The sequence below is a fragment of the Mus caroli genome, unplaced genomic scaffold (genome assembly GCF_978045245.1).
Source record: "Mus caroli unplaced genomic scaffold, Mus_caroli_1 scaffold_1, whole genome shotgun sequence".
Lineage (NCBI taxonomy): Eukaryota > Metazoa > Chordata > Mammalia > Rodentia > Muridae > Mus > Mus caroli.
Window position 1 is genome coordinate 94,956,452 of NW_028227256.1, and position 16,007 is coordinate 94,972,458.

At 37.7% G+C, this 16,007-nt stretch overlaps 1 protein-coding gene across 3 annotated transcripts in view; it reads left to right on the plus strand.

The window, feature by feature from the left end:
- Window positions 1–16,007, plus strand: part of LOC110294789 (solute carrier organic anion transporter family member 6C1-like) — an 88,928-nt gene that overhangs the window by 43,757 nt on the left and 29,164 nt on the right. For all 3 annotated transcript variants that reach the window (XM_021163258.2, XM_021163266.2, XM_021163273.2), the window contains 2 exons: window positions 1,178–1,322; window positions 15,304–15,499. In XM_021163258.2, coding sequence (XP_021018917.1) covers window positions 1,178–1,322; window positions 15,304–15,499 — 341 coding nt within the window. The remainder of the gene's footprint in view (window positions 1–1,177; window positions 1,323–15,303; window positions 15,500–16,007) is intronic.

Here is a 16,007-nt window from a genome sequence, read left to right on the forward strand (position 1 = left end):
CTGGAACTTGATGTGTAGGCTAAACTAGCTTGTTAATTGGCTTCAGGACTATCCCCTACACCCATCTCTCAAAACTGATATAATGAGTGTGTACCACTCTATTTGTCATCTTTTAAATATGAGTTATGAGGGATGAGTTCAGGTCTTCGAGAAAAGCAAGCATTTTTACCAACTGAGACATTTCTCCATCCCCCAAACTGCAGATTTATTTGAATCGATTGAAACACAAAACAAATACTACCTTCTGTATGTCTTTATCACAAAATTTAGAAGCCTACAAACGTTAGCAGTGATGATCAAATATTTCTAGTTATGTGGTCTGTGCTATTGCTGTGTGACAAAACTTACTATCCTAACATAAAACTGTCTTATTTACAAGTGCAAATTTTAGATGAAGCTTATCCTCCAGAGGTTCACATGGGGTGACTAAATGCTCACAGTCTGAAAGACAGAGATATCTAGAGGCTTTCTTGTTCTCCTATTAGCTCTATTAATGGCTGGGTTTCAGAGTAATCAGATGTAGTCTGCTTGTACCGAAATCACCTTCCCATGCTTAGTGGCTTGATGGAAATTTACACTTCTGCAAGGGCCTGTGAAACTTTAAATATTGTTCCGATGAAACTTAGAGTATGTGTTTCTTCATTAGGAAACTGTGTTCTGATACTGAGGTGTTATTATAAAAATATATAACCTGAAGAAAATTCTGAATCAAAGTATGAAATAAATTCCTCATAAACCTCATATCTAAAAGCAGGATACAGAATTCTAAAGCTATTACACCATGGGAAATCAGGACTACATGCATGCAACTTTTTAATGTAACTATGTTTGTGACATTTGTGAGTTAAAAATGACAAAATTATTTAATCCTAATGGAACCAATAAATCTAGTGAAATCACATGATGCCAAATTAGACAGTACTTACCAATTGAGATAGGTGAATGCTAAAATATGAATGTATTTAATAAATCTCTGAGAAATACTTTCAACAAGCTACCTGATCTTTAGGTAAAAGCTACATTTGTGGTAAAGAGAAAACTACTAGTCTCATATGGAATTGTGTCTACTATGGAGTTATACAATTTTTCATAATTTCAATCATTAGATATAGACTATAGAAAGACAGTGCTGCATGTGCTAAGGAAAATCATTGTGATATTATCTGCTCTTTTTCAGTGTCTAATAAGGAACCCACTGGTGCTGTCCCAGGTAGTATGCAAATTCACAGAGTTTGCAACTTTTAAGTCATCTGCAGTTTTTTTGCCCCAATATTTACAAACTCGGTTTTTAATAAGACCATCAAGTGCCTCTATGCTCACAGGTAGATATTTCATCTTACTGGTTAATTTCAAAATTTTCGCAATGAGCATATCTAAGTGTGATATATATTTAAGAAATATGTCATGTAAGCAGAAGAGAGAATGTGTAGTGTACTTGAGTGTCATTTGCTAAAACTATCAAAGCAGGAACACTCCCAAGACCACATAAATATTTTTAATACATAAAATTTCACAGTGCTCCTTATATAGCTCATTTTATTCCTGCCTGCCTTCCTAGATAACTGTCAATTTCCTTTCCCCTCCTGTTTAAGAAACAACTGTTCTCAAGCCACAATCTATCCTTCTTTTAACTGCTTCTATATTTTTCTTCTTTTACTCAATGTACAAATATTTTTCTTAATTATTAAGTACTCTGTCTATACTCAAAGTTTTTCTAAAATATGTACATTGACTACTGATTATTCTATCTCTTTCACCAGAAACTGTATATTTCAGATTCAGATTGGTTTGAACTTAATTCATCATAAATATGCTGTGCTATTCTTTCTTTTTAACTGCCAAAATGTAGTAGGAGATTATAATCCTAATAAATCTGTATAAACAGACACACAATCCAGGTATTTTATTTACAAGACATATACCTAGATTGGGCAGATCTAGGGCTATAAGGCATTATTCCCTAGCTATAAAGACCCTTGTTCCTTGCTGTTTCTCCTGGCTATGCAGTTTTTATCCATGGAAGCTTCCTCATCCTTGCAACCCACTCTCTCAAACATCTAGTTCCACCTTTTTCTATCCACTACCCAATCATAGCCTCTAGCCTTTTATTAAATTGAGGAGAAGGTTCATGTTGCATTACTTGTGAACTTTAGGATCTGATGATCAGGAGCAATCACATCTCAAGGAACCACTATTTAGGATAAGAAGATAAGAATCATCAGACCAACCCACTACACCAGAGAGAAACCACAGTTTATGTAACACAATTGTTTGCTTATTATTATGCTAAGAGATATAAAATCATATTTGATCTTATTTCTGGTAAACAATGTCATAATACCCAAATCCACTGATATCCTTTTGTGCGTATTTGTAAATGTGTTCTATGTTTTGACCCCAAAGGTCAGTTTCTATTGTACACATTATCAGTCTCAAATTCTATTGAGAATTTGGCTCTCTGATAGACATTGTAAATGGAATATTTATAGGTTCTATAATTAACCAGAAATTGACTAACATAATAGTTGATTTTAGGCTATAAAAGTCAAGTAGGCATGTTACAGCAGTTAGTGTAAGAATAAAGGCATATGAGTGAAAGAATAAAGGCATATGTACATTAATCTTTAAATAAACACAAGATCTGGAATATAAGAAAGAGTGAATATAATATATGTGAGAAAACAAGGCAATACAAAACAAAACAAAATCTAAAGCCAAATATTATTGAATATTATCAAGAGCAGAAACATTGATCATTAGCAGATTATTTTTCACCATCCATTCCCCATGTTAACATATTGATCTCTTCATGTACCCTGGTACATCAGCACCCAAATAAGAGATGTATTAACAACTGCATGCTCTACTCTGACAAATAAGGATGAACATTGAGCCATTTTTGTTATCTACAGCAGAGACATAGACTCCAGTTCATCCCAAAGGAGACTATCAGTTTCTAATATTCTACAGTAAGTTAGTATTACATTTTTTCATTGGGCTGCAGTTCTAGGACAGTTCTCCAGGTTAGAGGATTGGGTCCAAAAAAGTACTAATTACAAGGTCTGTACCTGACTGGTGGTATCTCAAGATAGATTCTTAAAAGAAACCTAGTTATAACTTAAGGTAGATTTTTTAAACAGAAAATACTGTCTCCCATGCCAAGCAGCTAAAAGTTGCCAATAGCTCTATGGATAGGGCAAGAATTTGTTGCTCAACTCATATTTCCATGTTAAAACACTGTTTTTTTGTTTGTTTGTTTGTTTGTTTGTTTGTGTGTGTGTGTGTGTGTGTGTGTGTGTGTGTGTGTGTATGTGTTACCCACTGTGCTGGTTTCTGTTTCCTCTTCCACAATGATTGCTGAGCCTTCGGAACAGGTTCTCTCTATATATGACCCACTCAGAGCTAAGCATTCTTTAGGTTCTATCTCTGGATCTTGGCCATTGTGGGCCTCTGTGTTACTCACAATCTACTCTAGAAAGAGAAAATTCTATAGTGGTTGTTGTGAGATACATTAATTTATGGTATAATAATAAATCATTAGAACTTGATTTAATAGTATATCCATCCAGTAAAATAACAGTAGTAGGTTTTTTGGTAGGTACTATGATATGTTCAACCACTTGGGCACACCTTGCCAAGTTTATCTAGTTGTCAGGGTTAATATCTGGGTGTACCTGATGATGACTTTTTTCATGAGTAGCATGGATAATACCTTCCATATTACAAATGATAGCCAGTTAGAACCATCTTGATTTCTCTAAGTTTAATTATTCAAGTCTGTGTTGTCTCCCACAACTGGAATTTACTGCCAATACTGGAGAGTGACCAAGAAAAATGACAATAATCTGATATTACTAGTGGTAATGGTTTGAAGCCTCATTGTCAACAATTCTAAAAGACATAGCCCATTTTCCTGAGGCACAGGTCCCATGAAGTGATATGAAAAGTTGCCAGGTGATATTTGTACTCATAGTGAATTGTAACAGGAAGAACAGAAATAAAACAAAACAAACAAACACATATCTAAACCCTGACCTTTGAAAATCCAAACTTTGTATAATGGATATGAGCCATGCTTGCCCTTTCCTTCCAAGGAAAACACTCTTACACTAGTCAACATTTTTGCACTACCATGCGGGTCCCAGGTATTGGTGGCATGCATCTTTACTTGTTGTACTTTATTAGCACTAAAGTAATATTCTTCTTTTTAGCTTGATTTAAGGTATTGGTCAATATTTTAACTAATTTTGTTCGTTGAAATGAGGTAGGATGCAGACAAGACTGATTGTATGCTGCAGACCCTCTGGGTCCTTTCGTCTGCATGGAAAGTATCTCTAGTTGCAGGTGGGCAAGGAGTTGGCAAATGACAGACAGATGCACACAGGAGATTGTGTAGAAATCTGAATGTAATTTGTTAAGTTGAGCATCAAACTTTTTATACAGAAGAATAGCAAGAAACCAGGCGAGATACATTCACCAAGTTACAGTGACACAATACAAAAGGAATGTATACATCAAAAGAAGGCAGGGACCAGGCCGCTGCCACTAAGAAGGGAGCCAGGTGTAAAGATAGTCTATTGTTAAACCCACCACCAGGGGTTCTGCTCTAGCAGACCTTCTCATGAATACTGCAATACTATAACCCCCTTATTTCTTGGGCCCTGATAATTTCTTGTATGAGTATAACTTTTAAGTATCTGTGGAGAATCTCCATTTGTCAGAAGAATTCACCAACTTGTACTACATTGAGATTTCTATCTCAGTGGGATTCCCTAGCTCTTTCATAGTATTCTCTTGTTTGGGTGAGACTGGCTACTGTCCTTAGTAAACACTCTGCAGACTAGCCCTGAGCTGCTGGCTCTGTCTTTTGTAATGGCTAATTAGTTTCACTGTCTCTACCAAGCTCCTTGGCTTCAAGCATTTTCTAGGACATTGAAACCCTGACGAAGGCTTAGCTATGTCAGAATTCAATCTTAACAGGCACTTATAATAAGATAATACTAAAAGAGAGCACATGGATCCATACACCAGACTAACGCGGGGATAGGGTATGAGTATACGGGTTATGAAAACACCAAAGTTCCAGGAGGTGAGTTTCCGTGAAATTCTTTGCCTCGTGAGTGCTCCCAGGCCTCTCGGGCTGCCAAGCAAACTTCACTGGAGTGTGCATAGCAATTATGAACTTTAACTTTTCTGGAGATGAGGCTGATTTACAGTTTTCCTCCTCCAAATTTTAAGTGTGCCTGGCCATACGCAGTTTTATTAGTTTTGATTCCCTTTATCAAATTTTTAATTTTTAATCCTTGTATTATCTCCACAGTCTTTCTTCATTGAGTTTTTCTTAATTTTAAATTAAATCAATCAAGTTACTCTGTGGTGATTTGAATAGGAATAGCCTCTATAGGGTCCTGTGTTTGAATGCTTGGCCCATAGGAAGTGGCACCTTTAGGAGATGTGGCCTTGTTTGGTAGGCATGGCCTTGCTGGAGGAAGTGTGCCACTTATTGGCAGGGTTTGAGGTCTTAGAAGCTCAAGCTAGGCCTATTGTCACTTTCATTTCTGCTGCCTGACAATCCAGATGTATAACTCTCAGCTCCTTTTCCGGCAGATTGTCTACCTGTCAGCTACCATATGTTTCTTCCCTGATAATAGTGGACTCTGAAACTATAAGCCATCCTCAGTTAGATGTTTTCTGTTAATAGGGGTGGCCATGGTTATGGTGTCTCTGCACAGCACTAGAAACCCTAGCTAAGACACATTCACATGGTTCATTTGTTTTATATTGCTGCTTTTTATACTTTTTCATATTGAGATTTCCCCATGAGTTCACATGGACAGCTTTTTACGTTTATATGGTAGTCTTCATGACACGTTGAATTCTGTGTGATTTGGAATGATGAGCATCTTATGTAATGTTGTATTCATTGTCAAAAGGAGTCTCTAATACAGTCTTTACAGGGCTTTTGTTTGTGACCTCAGTTTTTCAGCAGATATTACCATGTCAAGAACAGAGTATCTCAGTATTTCTGCAAATCTTGAAAGAATGGACAAACACTGTCATTTCAAGCAGATGGGTAGGCATCCTAAGTTGTAGTATGCATACTCAAATGTGACTCCTACTGGAATGATAGCACTATTAGGAATTGCAGATCTCTAAAGATATTATGGTCATTGTTGCAATTGTGCTGAAAGGTCCATGGAATCACTGAAGACATATTATGATGATGATTAACATCTAGAATCATAGGTTTTACTGTATGACACTGACACTTCATGACCAGACTTATCAGTCACATGCAGTCTGCACTGCTGCAGCCTTGAATACAGTAGAACAGAGATGTAGATGTGCTCTCCCCTGTGTTATGTTTTCTTCTCTATTGCCACTCAGTTAATATTTGCCTGGAAATAGAACCTCAGCCATACCTCCCCATCCAGACTGGTGAATATGTGGGATTATATGCCTTCTCCCTTTCACTAAGTAAAAGTTTCCACTAGGTTCAAGCAGGAATGTGTTGTGATTTAAACCAAATTAATTCTTCAGTAACTATAGCTCAAGGACACAACAGTTCATTATACACTGGGCCTTGGGTTTTATCCTCAGTACATGTGGGACAGAGGAGAGACAAAGGTAGAAGTGATCTTTAAAATAATATAAATAGAAAAATAGAAACGGTAACTGAAAGGCTGGATTTCACTCAGTGAAGGAACCATTTGCCTAAGACACATGAAAATTCCCAGCATTTTAAAAACTAAAATAGTAAAAAGATAAAAACAGAAATAAAAAGAATAAAGAGGGAAATATGAAAAGAAAAGGGAGAAGAGATAAAACTCAATTAAAATGAAGATTATAGTATGAAAACTGGAAAGAAATGATATTGCAATATTAAAATGTAAATAGGTGGCTTGAAAAGTAAGTGAAAGTTTATTCCTTGCTAAGATTTTCTAGAGTTACAATTCTTAACGAATACACTGAGACTAGTAGAAGGCATTTTCTGATTATTCTATTTCTTCTCAGTTGTGAACAAACTAATAGGAGCAAAACCAAGCTATGCTTAACCTTTGGCAAACACACTGACTGTACTCTCCGGATTTGTTAAGTAGGCAATGCCCTGGCAGTGGATATTGATGGTAGAGCAGTGACCCTGTCTAGCAACATGGGCATAGGAGGAATATAATCTAATTTAGGTTTATCTTCTCTTAGGAAGTGTTACTCTGTACAGTGAATATATAGACAGTATTTGTGATACAGTGAGCTCTTTTCACTCAACAATAAACTTGGGAAGTCTGTGGACCATACTGAATTGGTATACATCTGCTCTAAAGGCTTTTAGTTTTATTTCAACCTGAGGCACAGGAAACATCTAAGACATAAGGCATGCCTGGAACATCTCCAACAGTGTGTGTGAACATACATCTGTCAGTATGTTGAGTCAGAGTAACTTGCCCAAGTTGTAATTTTCTCATCGTTTGGGATGGTTGCTTACCCAGGTGATGCAATGAGGTGTTCATGCAAACTCTGAGATTCTTCTGAGAAGTCTGAGACCATGTCGGGATTTACAGTCTGAGAATGGCTGAGTTCCTGGCCACAGAACTTCCCTCCAGGCAGCTCTATAACTGAGTTTTCTCTGTGCTTCCTGTTACTTTATTTTCTGAAGCTGGCTTGCTTTCACCCTCCACACCTGGTATGTAGTTCGGCTTCTTGTCTTCAGGATGCAGCCTTCAGGGCCACATGTTGCCTTCCACTGCCACTTTCCTGCCTAGGAAGAGGAAGTCCACCTCCCTTTTAAACTTTGTATTTGAGGAGCAAGGGTATTTGCTCACCTTGCTTTGTCATTCTCCCTTAGTCTGTGGAATCTGGTTAGGTTTTATTTCCTGTGCAGACAACTTCCAGGTTTCACCCACTCTTCCTTCCATGAGAAGTTCCATGTCTATTATTTTCTTTCCAGTCTACGGAAGAGAAAATTATTCCTGAGTTTCCCCATACTACCACCTTGGACATGAACTAGAAATTTTATTTTATCAAATGTATGTTTCATTATGTAAGTCACATTTCTTTTTTTTTTTCATTTTTTATTAGGTATTTTCCTCATTTACATTTCCAATGCTATCCCAAAACTCCCCCATACCCACACCCACCCCCAGTCCCCTACCCACCCACTCCCCCTTTTTGGCCCTGGTGTTCCCCTGTACTGGGGCATATAAAGTTTGGAGGTCCAATGGGCCTCTCTTTCCACTGATGGCCGACAAGGCTATCTTCTGATTCATATGCAGCTAGAGACATGAGCTCCAGGGAGTACTGGATAGTTCATATTGTTGTTTCACCTATAGGGTTGCAGTTCTTTAGTTCCTTGGGAGCTTTCTCTAGCTCCTCCATTGGGGGCGCTGTGATCCAATCAATAGCTGACTGTGAGCATCCACTTCTGTGTTTTCTAGGCCCCTGCATAGTCTCACAAGAGACAGCTATATCTGGATCCTTTCAGCAAAATCTTGCTAGTGCATGCAATGGTGTCAGTGTTTTGAAGCTGGTTATGGGATGGATCCCTGCATACGGCAATCACTAGATGGTCCATCCTTTCTTCACAGCTCCAAATTTTGTCTCTGTAACTCCTTCTATGGGTGTTTTGTTCCCAATTCTAAGAAGGGGCACAGTGTCCACACTTTGGTCTTCATTCTTCTTGAGTTTCATGCGATTAGCAAATTGTTTCTTATATCTTGCGTATCCTAAGTTTCTGGGATAATATCCACTTATCAGTGAGTAAATATTGTGTGAGTTCCTTTGTGATTGTGTTACCTCACTCCGGATGATGCCTTCCAGGTCCATCCATTTGCCTAGGAATTTCATAAATTCATTCTTTTTAGTAGCTGAGTAGTACTCCATTGTGTAAATGTACCACATTTTCTGTATCCATTCCTCTGTTGAGGGACATCTGGGTTCTTTCCAGCTTCTGGCTATTATAAATAAGACTGCTATGAATATAGTGGAGCATGTGTCTTTCTTACCGGTTGGGACATCTTCTGGATATATGCCCAGGAGAGGTATTGCTAGATCCTCTGGTAGTACTATGTCCAATTTTCTGAGGAACTACCAGACTGATTTCCAGAGTGGTTGTACAAACTTGCAATCCACCAACAATGGAGGAGTGTTCCTCTTTCTCCACATCCTCGCCAGCATCTGCTGTCACCTGAACTTTTGATTTTAGCCAATCTGACTGGTATGAGGTGGAATCTCAGGTTTGTTTTGATTTGCATTTCCCTGATGATTAAGGATGTTGAACATTTTTTTTCAGGTGCTTCTCTGCCATTTGGTATTTCTCAGGTGAGAATTCTTTGTTCAGTTCTGAGCCCCATTTTTTTTTTAATGGGGTTATTTGATTTTCTGGAGTCCACCTTCTTGAGTTCTTTATATATATTGGATATTAGTCCCCTATCCAATTTGGGATAGGTAAAGATCCTTTCCCAATCTGTTGGTGGTATTTTTGTCTTATTGACAGTGTCTTTTGCCTTGCAAAAGCTTTGCAATTGTATGAGGTCCCATTTATCGATTCTCGATCTTACAGCACAAGCCATTGCTGTTCTATTCAGGAATTTTTCCCCTGTACACATATCTTCCAGGATTTTCCCTACTTTCTTCTCTATAAGTTTCAGTGAATCTGGTTTTATGTGGAGTTCCTTAATCCACTTAGATTTGACCTTAGTACAAGGAGATAGAAATGAATCAATTCCCAATCTTCTACATGATAACAGCCAGTTGTGCCTGCACCATTTGTTGAAAATGCTGTCTTTTTTCGACTGGATGATTTTAGCTCCCTTGTCAAAGATCAAGTGACCATGGGTGTGTGGGTTCATCTTTGGGTCTTCAATTCTGTTCCATTGGTCTACTTGTGTGTCACTATACTAGTACCATGCAGTTTTTATCACAATTGCTCTGTAGTACAGCTTTAGGTCGGGCATGGTGATTCCATCAGAGGTTCTTTTATCATTGAGAAGATTTTTTTCCTATCCTAGGTTTTTTGTTATTCCAGATGAATCTGCCGATTGCCCTTTCTAATTCATTGAAGAATTGAGTTGGAATTTTGATGGGGATTGCAATGAATCTGTAGATTGCTTTTGGCAAGATAGCCATTTTTATTATATTGATCCTGCCAATCCATGAGCATGGGAGATCTTTCCATCTTCTGAGATCTTCTTTAATTTCTTTCTTCAGAGACATGAAGTTTATATCATACAGATCTTTCACTTCCTTAGTTAGAGTCACGGCAAGATATTTTATATTATTTGTGACTATTGAGATGGGTGTTGTTTCCCTAATTTCTTTCTCAGCCTGTTTATCCTTTGTGTACAGAAAGGCCATTGACTTGTTTGAGTTAATTTTATATCCAGCTACTTCACTGAAGCTGTTTATCAGGCTTGGGTGTTCTCTGGTGGAATTTTTAGGGTCACTCATATATACTATCATATCATCTGATAAAAGTGATATTTTGACTTCATCTTTTCCAATTTGTATCCCGTTGATCTCCTTTTGTTGTCGAATTGCTCTGGCTAGGACTTCAAGTATAATGCTGAATTGGTATGGGGAGAGTGGACAGCCTTTTCTAGTCCCTGATTTTAGTGGGATTGCTTCCAGCTTCTCACCATTTACTTTGATGTTGGCTACTGGTTTGCTGTAGATTGTTTTTATCGTGTTTAGGTATGGGCCTTGAATTCCTGATCATTCCAAGAATTTTATCATGAATGGGTGTTGGATCTTGTCAAATGCTTTCTCTGCATCTAAAGAGATGATCATGTGGTTTTTGTCTTTGAATTTGTTTATATAATGGATTATGTTGATGGATTTCCGTATGTTGAACCATCCCTGCATCCCTGGGATGAAACCTACTTGGTCAGGATGGATGATTGTTTTGATGTGTTCTTGGATTCAGTTAGCAAGAATTTTATTGAGGATTTTTTGCATCAATATTCATAAGGGAAATTGGTCTGAAGTTCTCTATCTTTGTTGGGTCATTCTGTGGTTTAGGTATCAGAGTAATTGTGGCTTCATAGAATGAGTTGGGTAGAATACCTTCTGTTTCTATTTTGTGGAATAGTTTGTGAAGAACTGGGATTAGATCTTCTGTGAAGGTCTGATAGAACTCTGCACTAAACCCACCTGGTCCTGGGCTTTATTTGGTTGGGAGACTATTAATGACTGCTTCTATTTCTTTGGGGGATATGGGCTGTTTAGATCATTAACCTGATCTTGATTCAACTTTGGTACATGGTATCTGTCTAGAAACTTCTCCATTTCATCCAGGTTCTCCAGCTTTGTCGAGTATAGCCTTTTGTAGAAGGATCTGATGGTGTTTTGGATGTCTTCAGGATCTGTTGTTATGTTTCTCTTTTCATTTTTCATTTTGTTAATTAGAATGCTTTCCCTGTGCCCTCTAGTGAGTCTGGCTAAGGGTTTGTCTATCTTGTTGATTTTCTCAAAGAACTAGCTCCTCGATTGGTTGATTCTTTGAATAGTTCTTCTTGTTTCCACTTGGTTGATTTAGCCCCTGAGTTTGATTATTTCCTGCTGTCTACTCCTCTTGGGTGAATTTGCTTCCTTTTGTTCTAGAGCTTTTAGGTGTGTTATCAAGCTGCTAATGTGTGCTCTCTCTAGTTTCTTTTTGGAGGCACTCAGATCTATGAGTTTTCCTCTTAGAAATGCTTTCATTGTGTCACCTAAGTTTGGGTATGTTGTGGCTTCATTTTCATTGAACTCTAAAAAGTCCTTAATTTCTTTATTTATTACTTCCTTGACCAAGGTATCATTGAGGAGAGTGTTCAGTTTCCACGTGAATGTTGGCTTTCTATTATTTATTTTATTATTGAAGATCAGCCTTAGTCCATGGTGATCTGATAGGATGCATGGGACAATTTCAATATTTTTGTATCTGTTGAGGCTTGTTTTGTGACCAATTATGTGGTCAATTTTGGAGAAGGTACCATGAGGTGCTGAGAAGAAGGTATATCCTTTTGTTTTAGGATAAAATGTTCTGTAGATATCTGACAGATCCATTCATTTCATAACTTCTGTTAGTTTCACTGTGTCCCTGTTTAGTTTCTGTTTCCATGATCTGTCCATTGGTGAAAGTGGTGTGTTGAAGTCTCCCACTATTATGGTGTGAGGTGCAATGTGTGCTTTGAGCTTTACTAAAATTTCTTTAATGAATGTGGCTGCCCTTGTATTTGGAGCATAGATATTCAGAATTGATAGTTCCTCTTGGAGGATTTTACCTTTGATGAGTATGAAGTGCCCCTCTTTGTCTTTTTTGATGACTTTGGGTTGGAAGTCAATATTATCAGATATTAGAATGGCTATTCCAGCCTCTTTCTTCATACTATTTGCTTGGAAAATTGATTTCCAGCCTTTCATTCTGATGTGTGTCTATCTTTTTCTCTGAGATGAGTTTCCTGTAAGCAGTAAAATGTTGGGTCTTGTTTGTGTAGCCAGTTTGTTAGTCTATGTCTTTTTATTGGTGAATTAAGTCCATTGATATTAAGAGATATTAAGGAAAAGTAATTGTTGCTTCCTGTTATTTTTGTTGTTAAAGTTGGCATTCTGTTCTTGTGGCTGTCTTCTTTTTGGTTTGTTGAGGGATTACTTTCTTGTTTTTTCTAGGGTGTGGTTCCCGTCCTTGTATTGTTTTTTTTTTTTTTTTCTGTTATTATCCTTTGAAGGGCTGGATTTGTGGAAAGATAATGTGTGAATTTGGTTTTGTCGTGGAATACTTTGGTTTCTCCATCTATGGTTATTGAGAGTTTGCCTGGGTATAGTAGCCTGTGCTGGAATTTGTGTTCTCTTAGTGTCTGTATAACATCTGTCCAGGCTCTTCAGGCTTTCATATTCTCTGGTGAAAAATCTGGTGTAATTCTGATAGGCTTGCCTTTATAAGTTACTTGACCTTTTTCCCTTACTGCTTTTAGTATTCTATCTTTATTTAGTACATTTGTTGTTCTGATTATTATGTGTCAGGAGAAATTTCTTTTCTGGTCCAGTCTATTTGGAGTTCTGTAGGCTCCTTGTATGTTCATGAGCATCTCTTTCTTTAGATTTGGGAAGTTTTCTTCTATAATTTTGTTATTTGCTGGTCCTTTGAGTTGAAAATCTTCATTCTCATCCACTCCTATTATCCGTAGGTTTGGTCTTCTCATTGTGTCCTGGATTTCATGGATGTTTTGAGTTAGGATCTTTTTACATTTTCCATTTTCTTTGATTGTTGTGCAGATGTTCTCTATGGAATCTTCTGCACCTGAGATTCTCTCTTCCATCTCTTCTATTCTGTTGCTGATGCTCACATCTATGTTTCCAGATTTCTTTCCTAGGGTTTCTATCTCCAGCGTTGCCTCACTTTGGGTTTTCTTTATTGTGTCTACTTCCCTATTTAGGTCTAGTATGGTTTTGTTCATTTCCATCACCTGTTTGGATGTGTTTTCCTGTTTTTCTTTAAGGACTTCTACCTGTTTGGTTGTGTTTTCCTATTTTTCTTTAAGGACTTGTAACTCTTTAGTAGTGTTCTCCTGTATTTCTTTAAGTGAGTTATTAAAGTCCTTCTTGATGTCCTCTACCATCATCACGAGATATATTTTAAATCCAGGTCTAGCTTTTCTGGTGTGTTGGGGTGCCCTGGACTGGGCAAAGTGGGAGTGCTGGGTTCTGATGATGGTGAGTAGTCTTGGTTTCTGCTAGTAAGATGCTTACTTTTACCTTTTGCCATCTGGTAATCTCTGGAGTTAGTTATTATAGTTGTCTCTGTTTAGAGATTGTTCTTCTGGTGATTCTGTTACCGTCTATCAGCAGACCTGGGAGACAGGCTCTCTCCTCTGAGTTTCAGTGGTCAGAGCACTCTCTGCTGGCAAGTTCTCATCTTACAGGGAAGGTGCACAGATATCTGGTGTTTGGATCTCCTCCTGGCCGAAGATGAAGGCCCATAACAGGACCTTTACCAGAAGCTGTGTTGCTTTGGCAGGTCACAGAAGCTGTCAGCTTCTGTGTTGCACACTCTCACCTGTGCAGACTAAGTTCCTAAGTTCGGTGGAGTCCTGGAACCAAGATGGCTCCCACTGCTCCTGAGGCAAAGGGCTCCAGGGCTGGGCAGACACCTGTCCTCTAGCTGGAAGGGTGGCTGGATATCTGGAGCCTGAAAAGGGCGCTGCCTCAGAGGCTCTGTGGCTCCTGCCTGTCCCAGAAGCTGTCAGCTTCTGTGGTGCACACTCTCCCCTGTGCAGACTAAGTTCCTAAGTTCAGTGGAGTCCTGGAACCAAGATGGTGCCTGCTGGTCCTGAGGCAAAAGTCTCCAGGGCAGGGCAGACACCTTTCCTCTGGCTGGGAGGGTGGCCGGATGTCTGGGGTCCGAAAAGGGCGCTGCCTCAGAGGCTCTGTGGCTCCTGCCTGTCCCAGAAGCTGTTAGCTTCTATGGTGCACACTCTCACCTGTGCAGACTAAGTTCCTAAGTTCAGTGGAGTCCTGGAACCAAGATGGCGCCCACCGTAAGTCACATTTCATGTTTGTTTTTCTTAAACATCAACTTTATTTCTTTTTTTTTTCCTTCACTTTTTCCATTTTTATGAAACATTTCATTATAGCATGATGTAATATTGTGTGTGTGTTGTTATTGGTGTTTTATTCTCTTCTCTTATATGTACTCACAGTGACCTACATTTGGAGTTGATTGGACTGTATTAGTGTGTCAGTTTACTATGTTACACTTACTTTTCTATTTCTCTTAGTTTGCTTTTTCCAGCTCATATTCTTCTTGTGATTTCCTTTCTGATACTTAAGTAGAAAAAAATCATACGTTATTATGGGAACTCGAGAGTCTCAGGTTGTTATAAAAATGTTCATGTTTACCATCTATGAGAGATCTCAGTGAGTTGGTTCTTCCATTCTTGTTCACAGGATGCTTGAAAAAGCCTATTGTTTCAATCAAATCTCTAAAATTGGCTATACATTTAAGTGGAGTAGTAATAATGTCTCTCAATAAGGCACCTCCTAATTTATATGTGGCATGGACTGTACTTGCTTGTCTTAGGTGCTCAGTGTTTAGGGGTAAATCATCACCATGTCTACCAGAACCTGAAGACCTATACTAGCTCCATAACCATGCACAGGATTTTAGATATTATAAAATCGTGATTTATTCAAATACCACATCCTCTAGAGTTTTCTGTTTCTTGGTTTGTTTTAAAAATGTGTGCTAAACTAGAGGGAATGATATCTATGTGTAATTTTCTTCAACTATCAGCAGATTGCGCTTAACCATATTTTATTTTCCTTTTTCAGGTGTTTTTATATTACCGGGAAATATATTTGGCCATTTTTTGGGAGGCTTTATTGTTCACAGAATGCAAATGAATAATAAGAACAAATTGAAATTTTTAGTAGTAGTATCTTTTGTGTCAATTGTGCTTTTCCTATTAACCTTTTTTGTGGAGTGTGAAATATCAAAGTTTGCTGGAATCAATGATGATTATGATAGGTAAATATACATTTGGAGACTCTATAACTGAAGTGATATTTTCTATACTAATAATTCAGTACCTATATATTTAAATAACTTTTGGAATTATTAAAAATGCAAATGAAAAATCAAAAATGTTTTTACTGTTAATATTGTTACATATCTCATGTAGATATATTTGTTTATTATGCATTTCTTAGTGTTTTATGATCAAAACTAGAACTTTGTGTTAAGGTATGCAGAAAGTAACAAATTTTACTAGAATATGTGAAACATAATTTCACCTGAGCATGCACATATTTTAGATTAAATACTCAAATTAAAAGGTCTTGGGATGAATTAATATTAAATATTGGACCACATAAAAGTAACTGTAAACCAAAGGACTAAGCAAATGAAATGATAAAAGGAAATGATAGCACTTTCATCTACAATGGGATAGCATATGACAAACCACTGTTCAATAAATGCTACTGGAGCTGACCACAAGGCTATAAAACGTGATGTTAATGTCAGAGGATTTTTT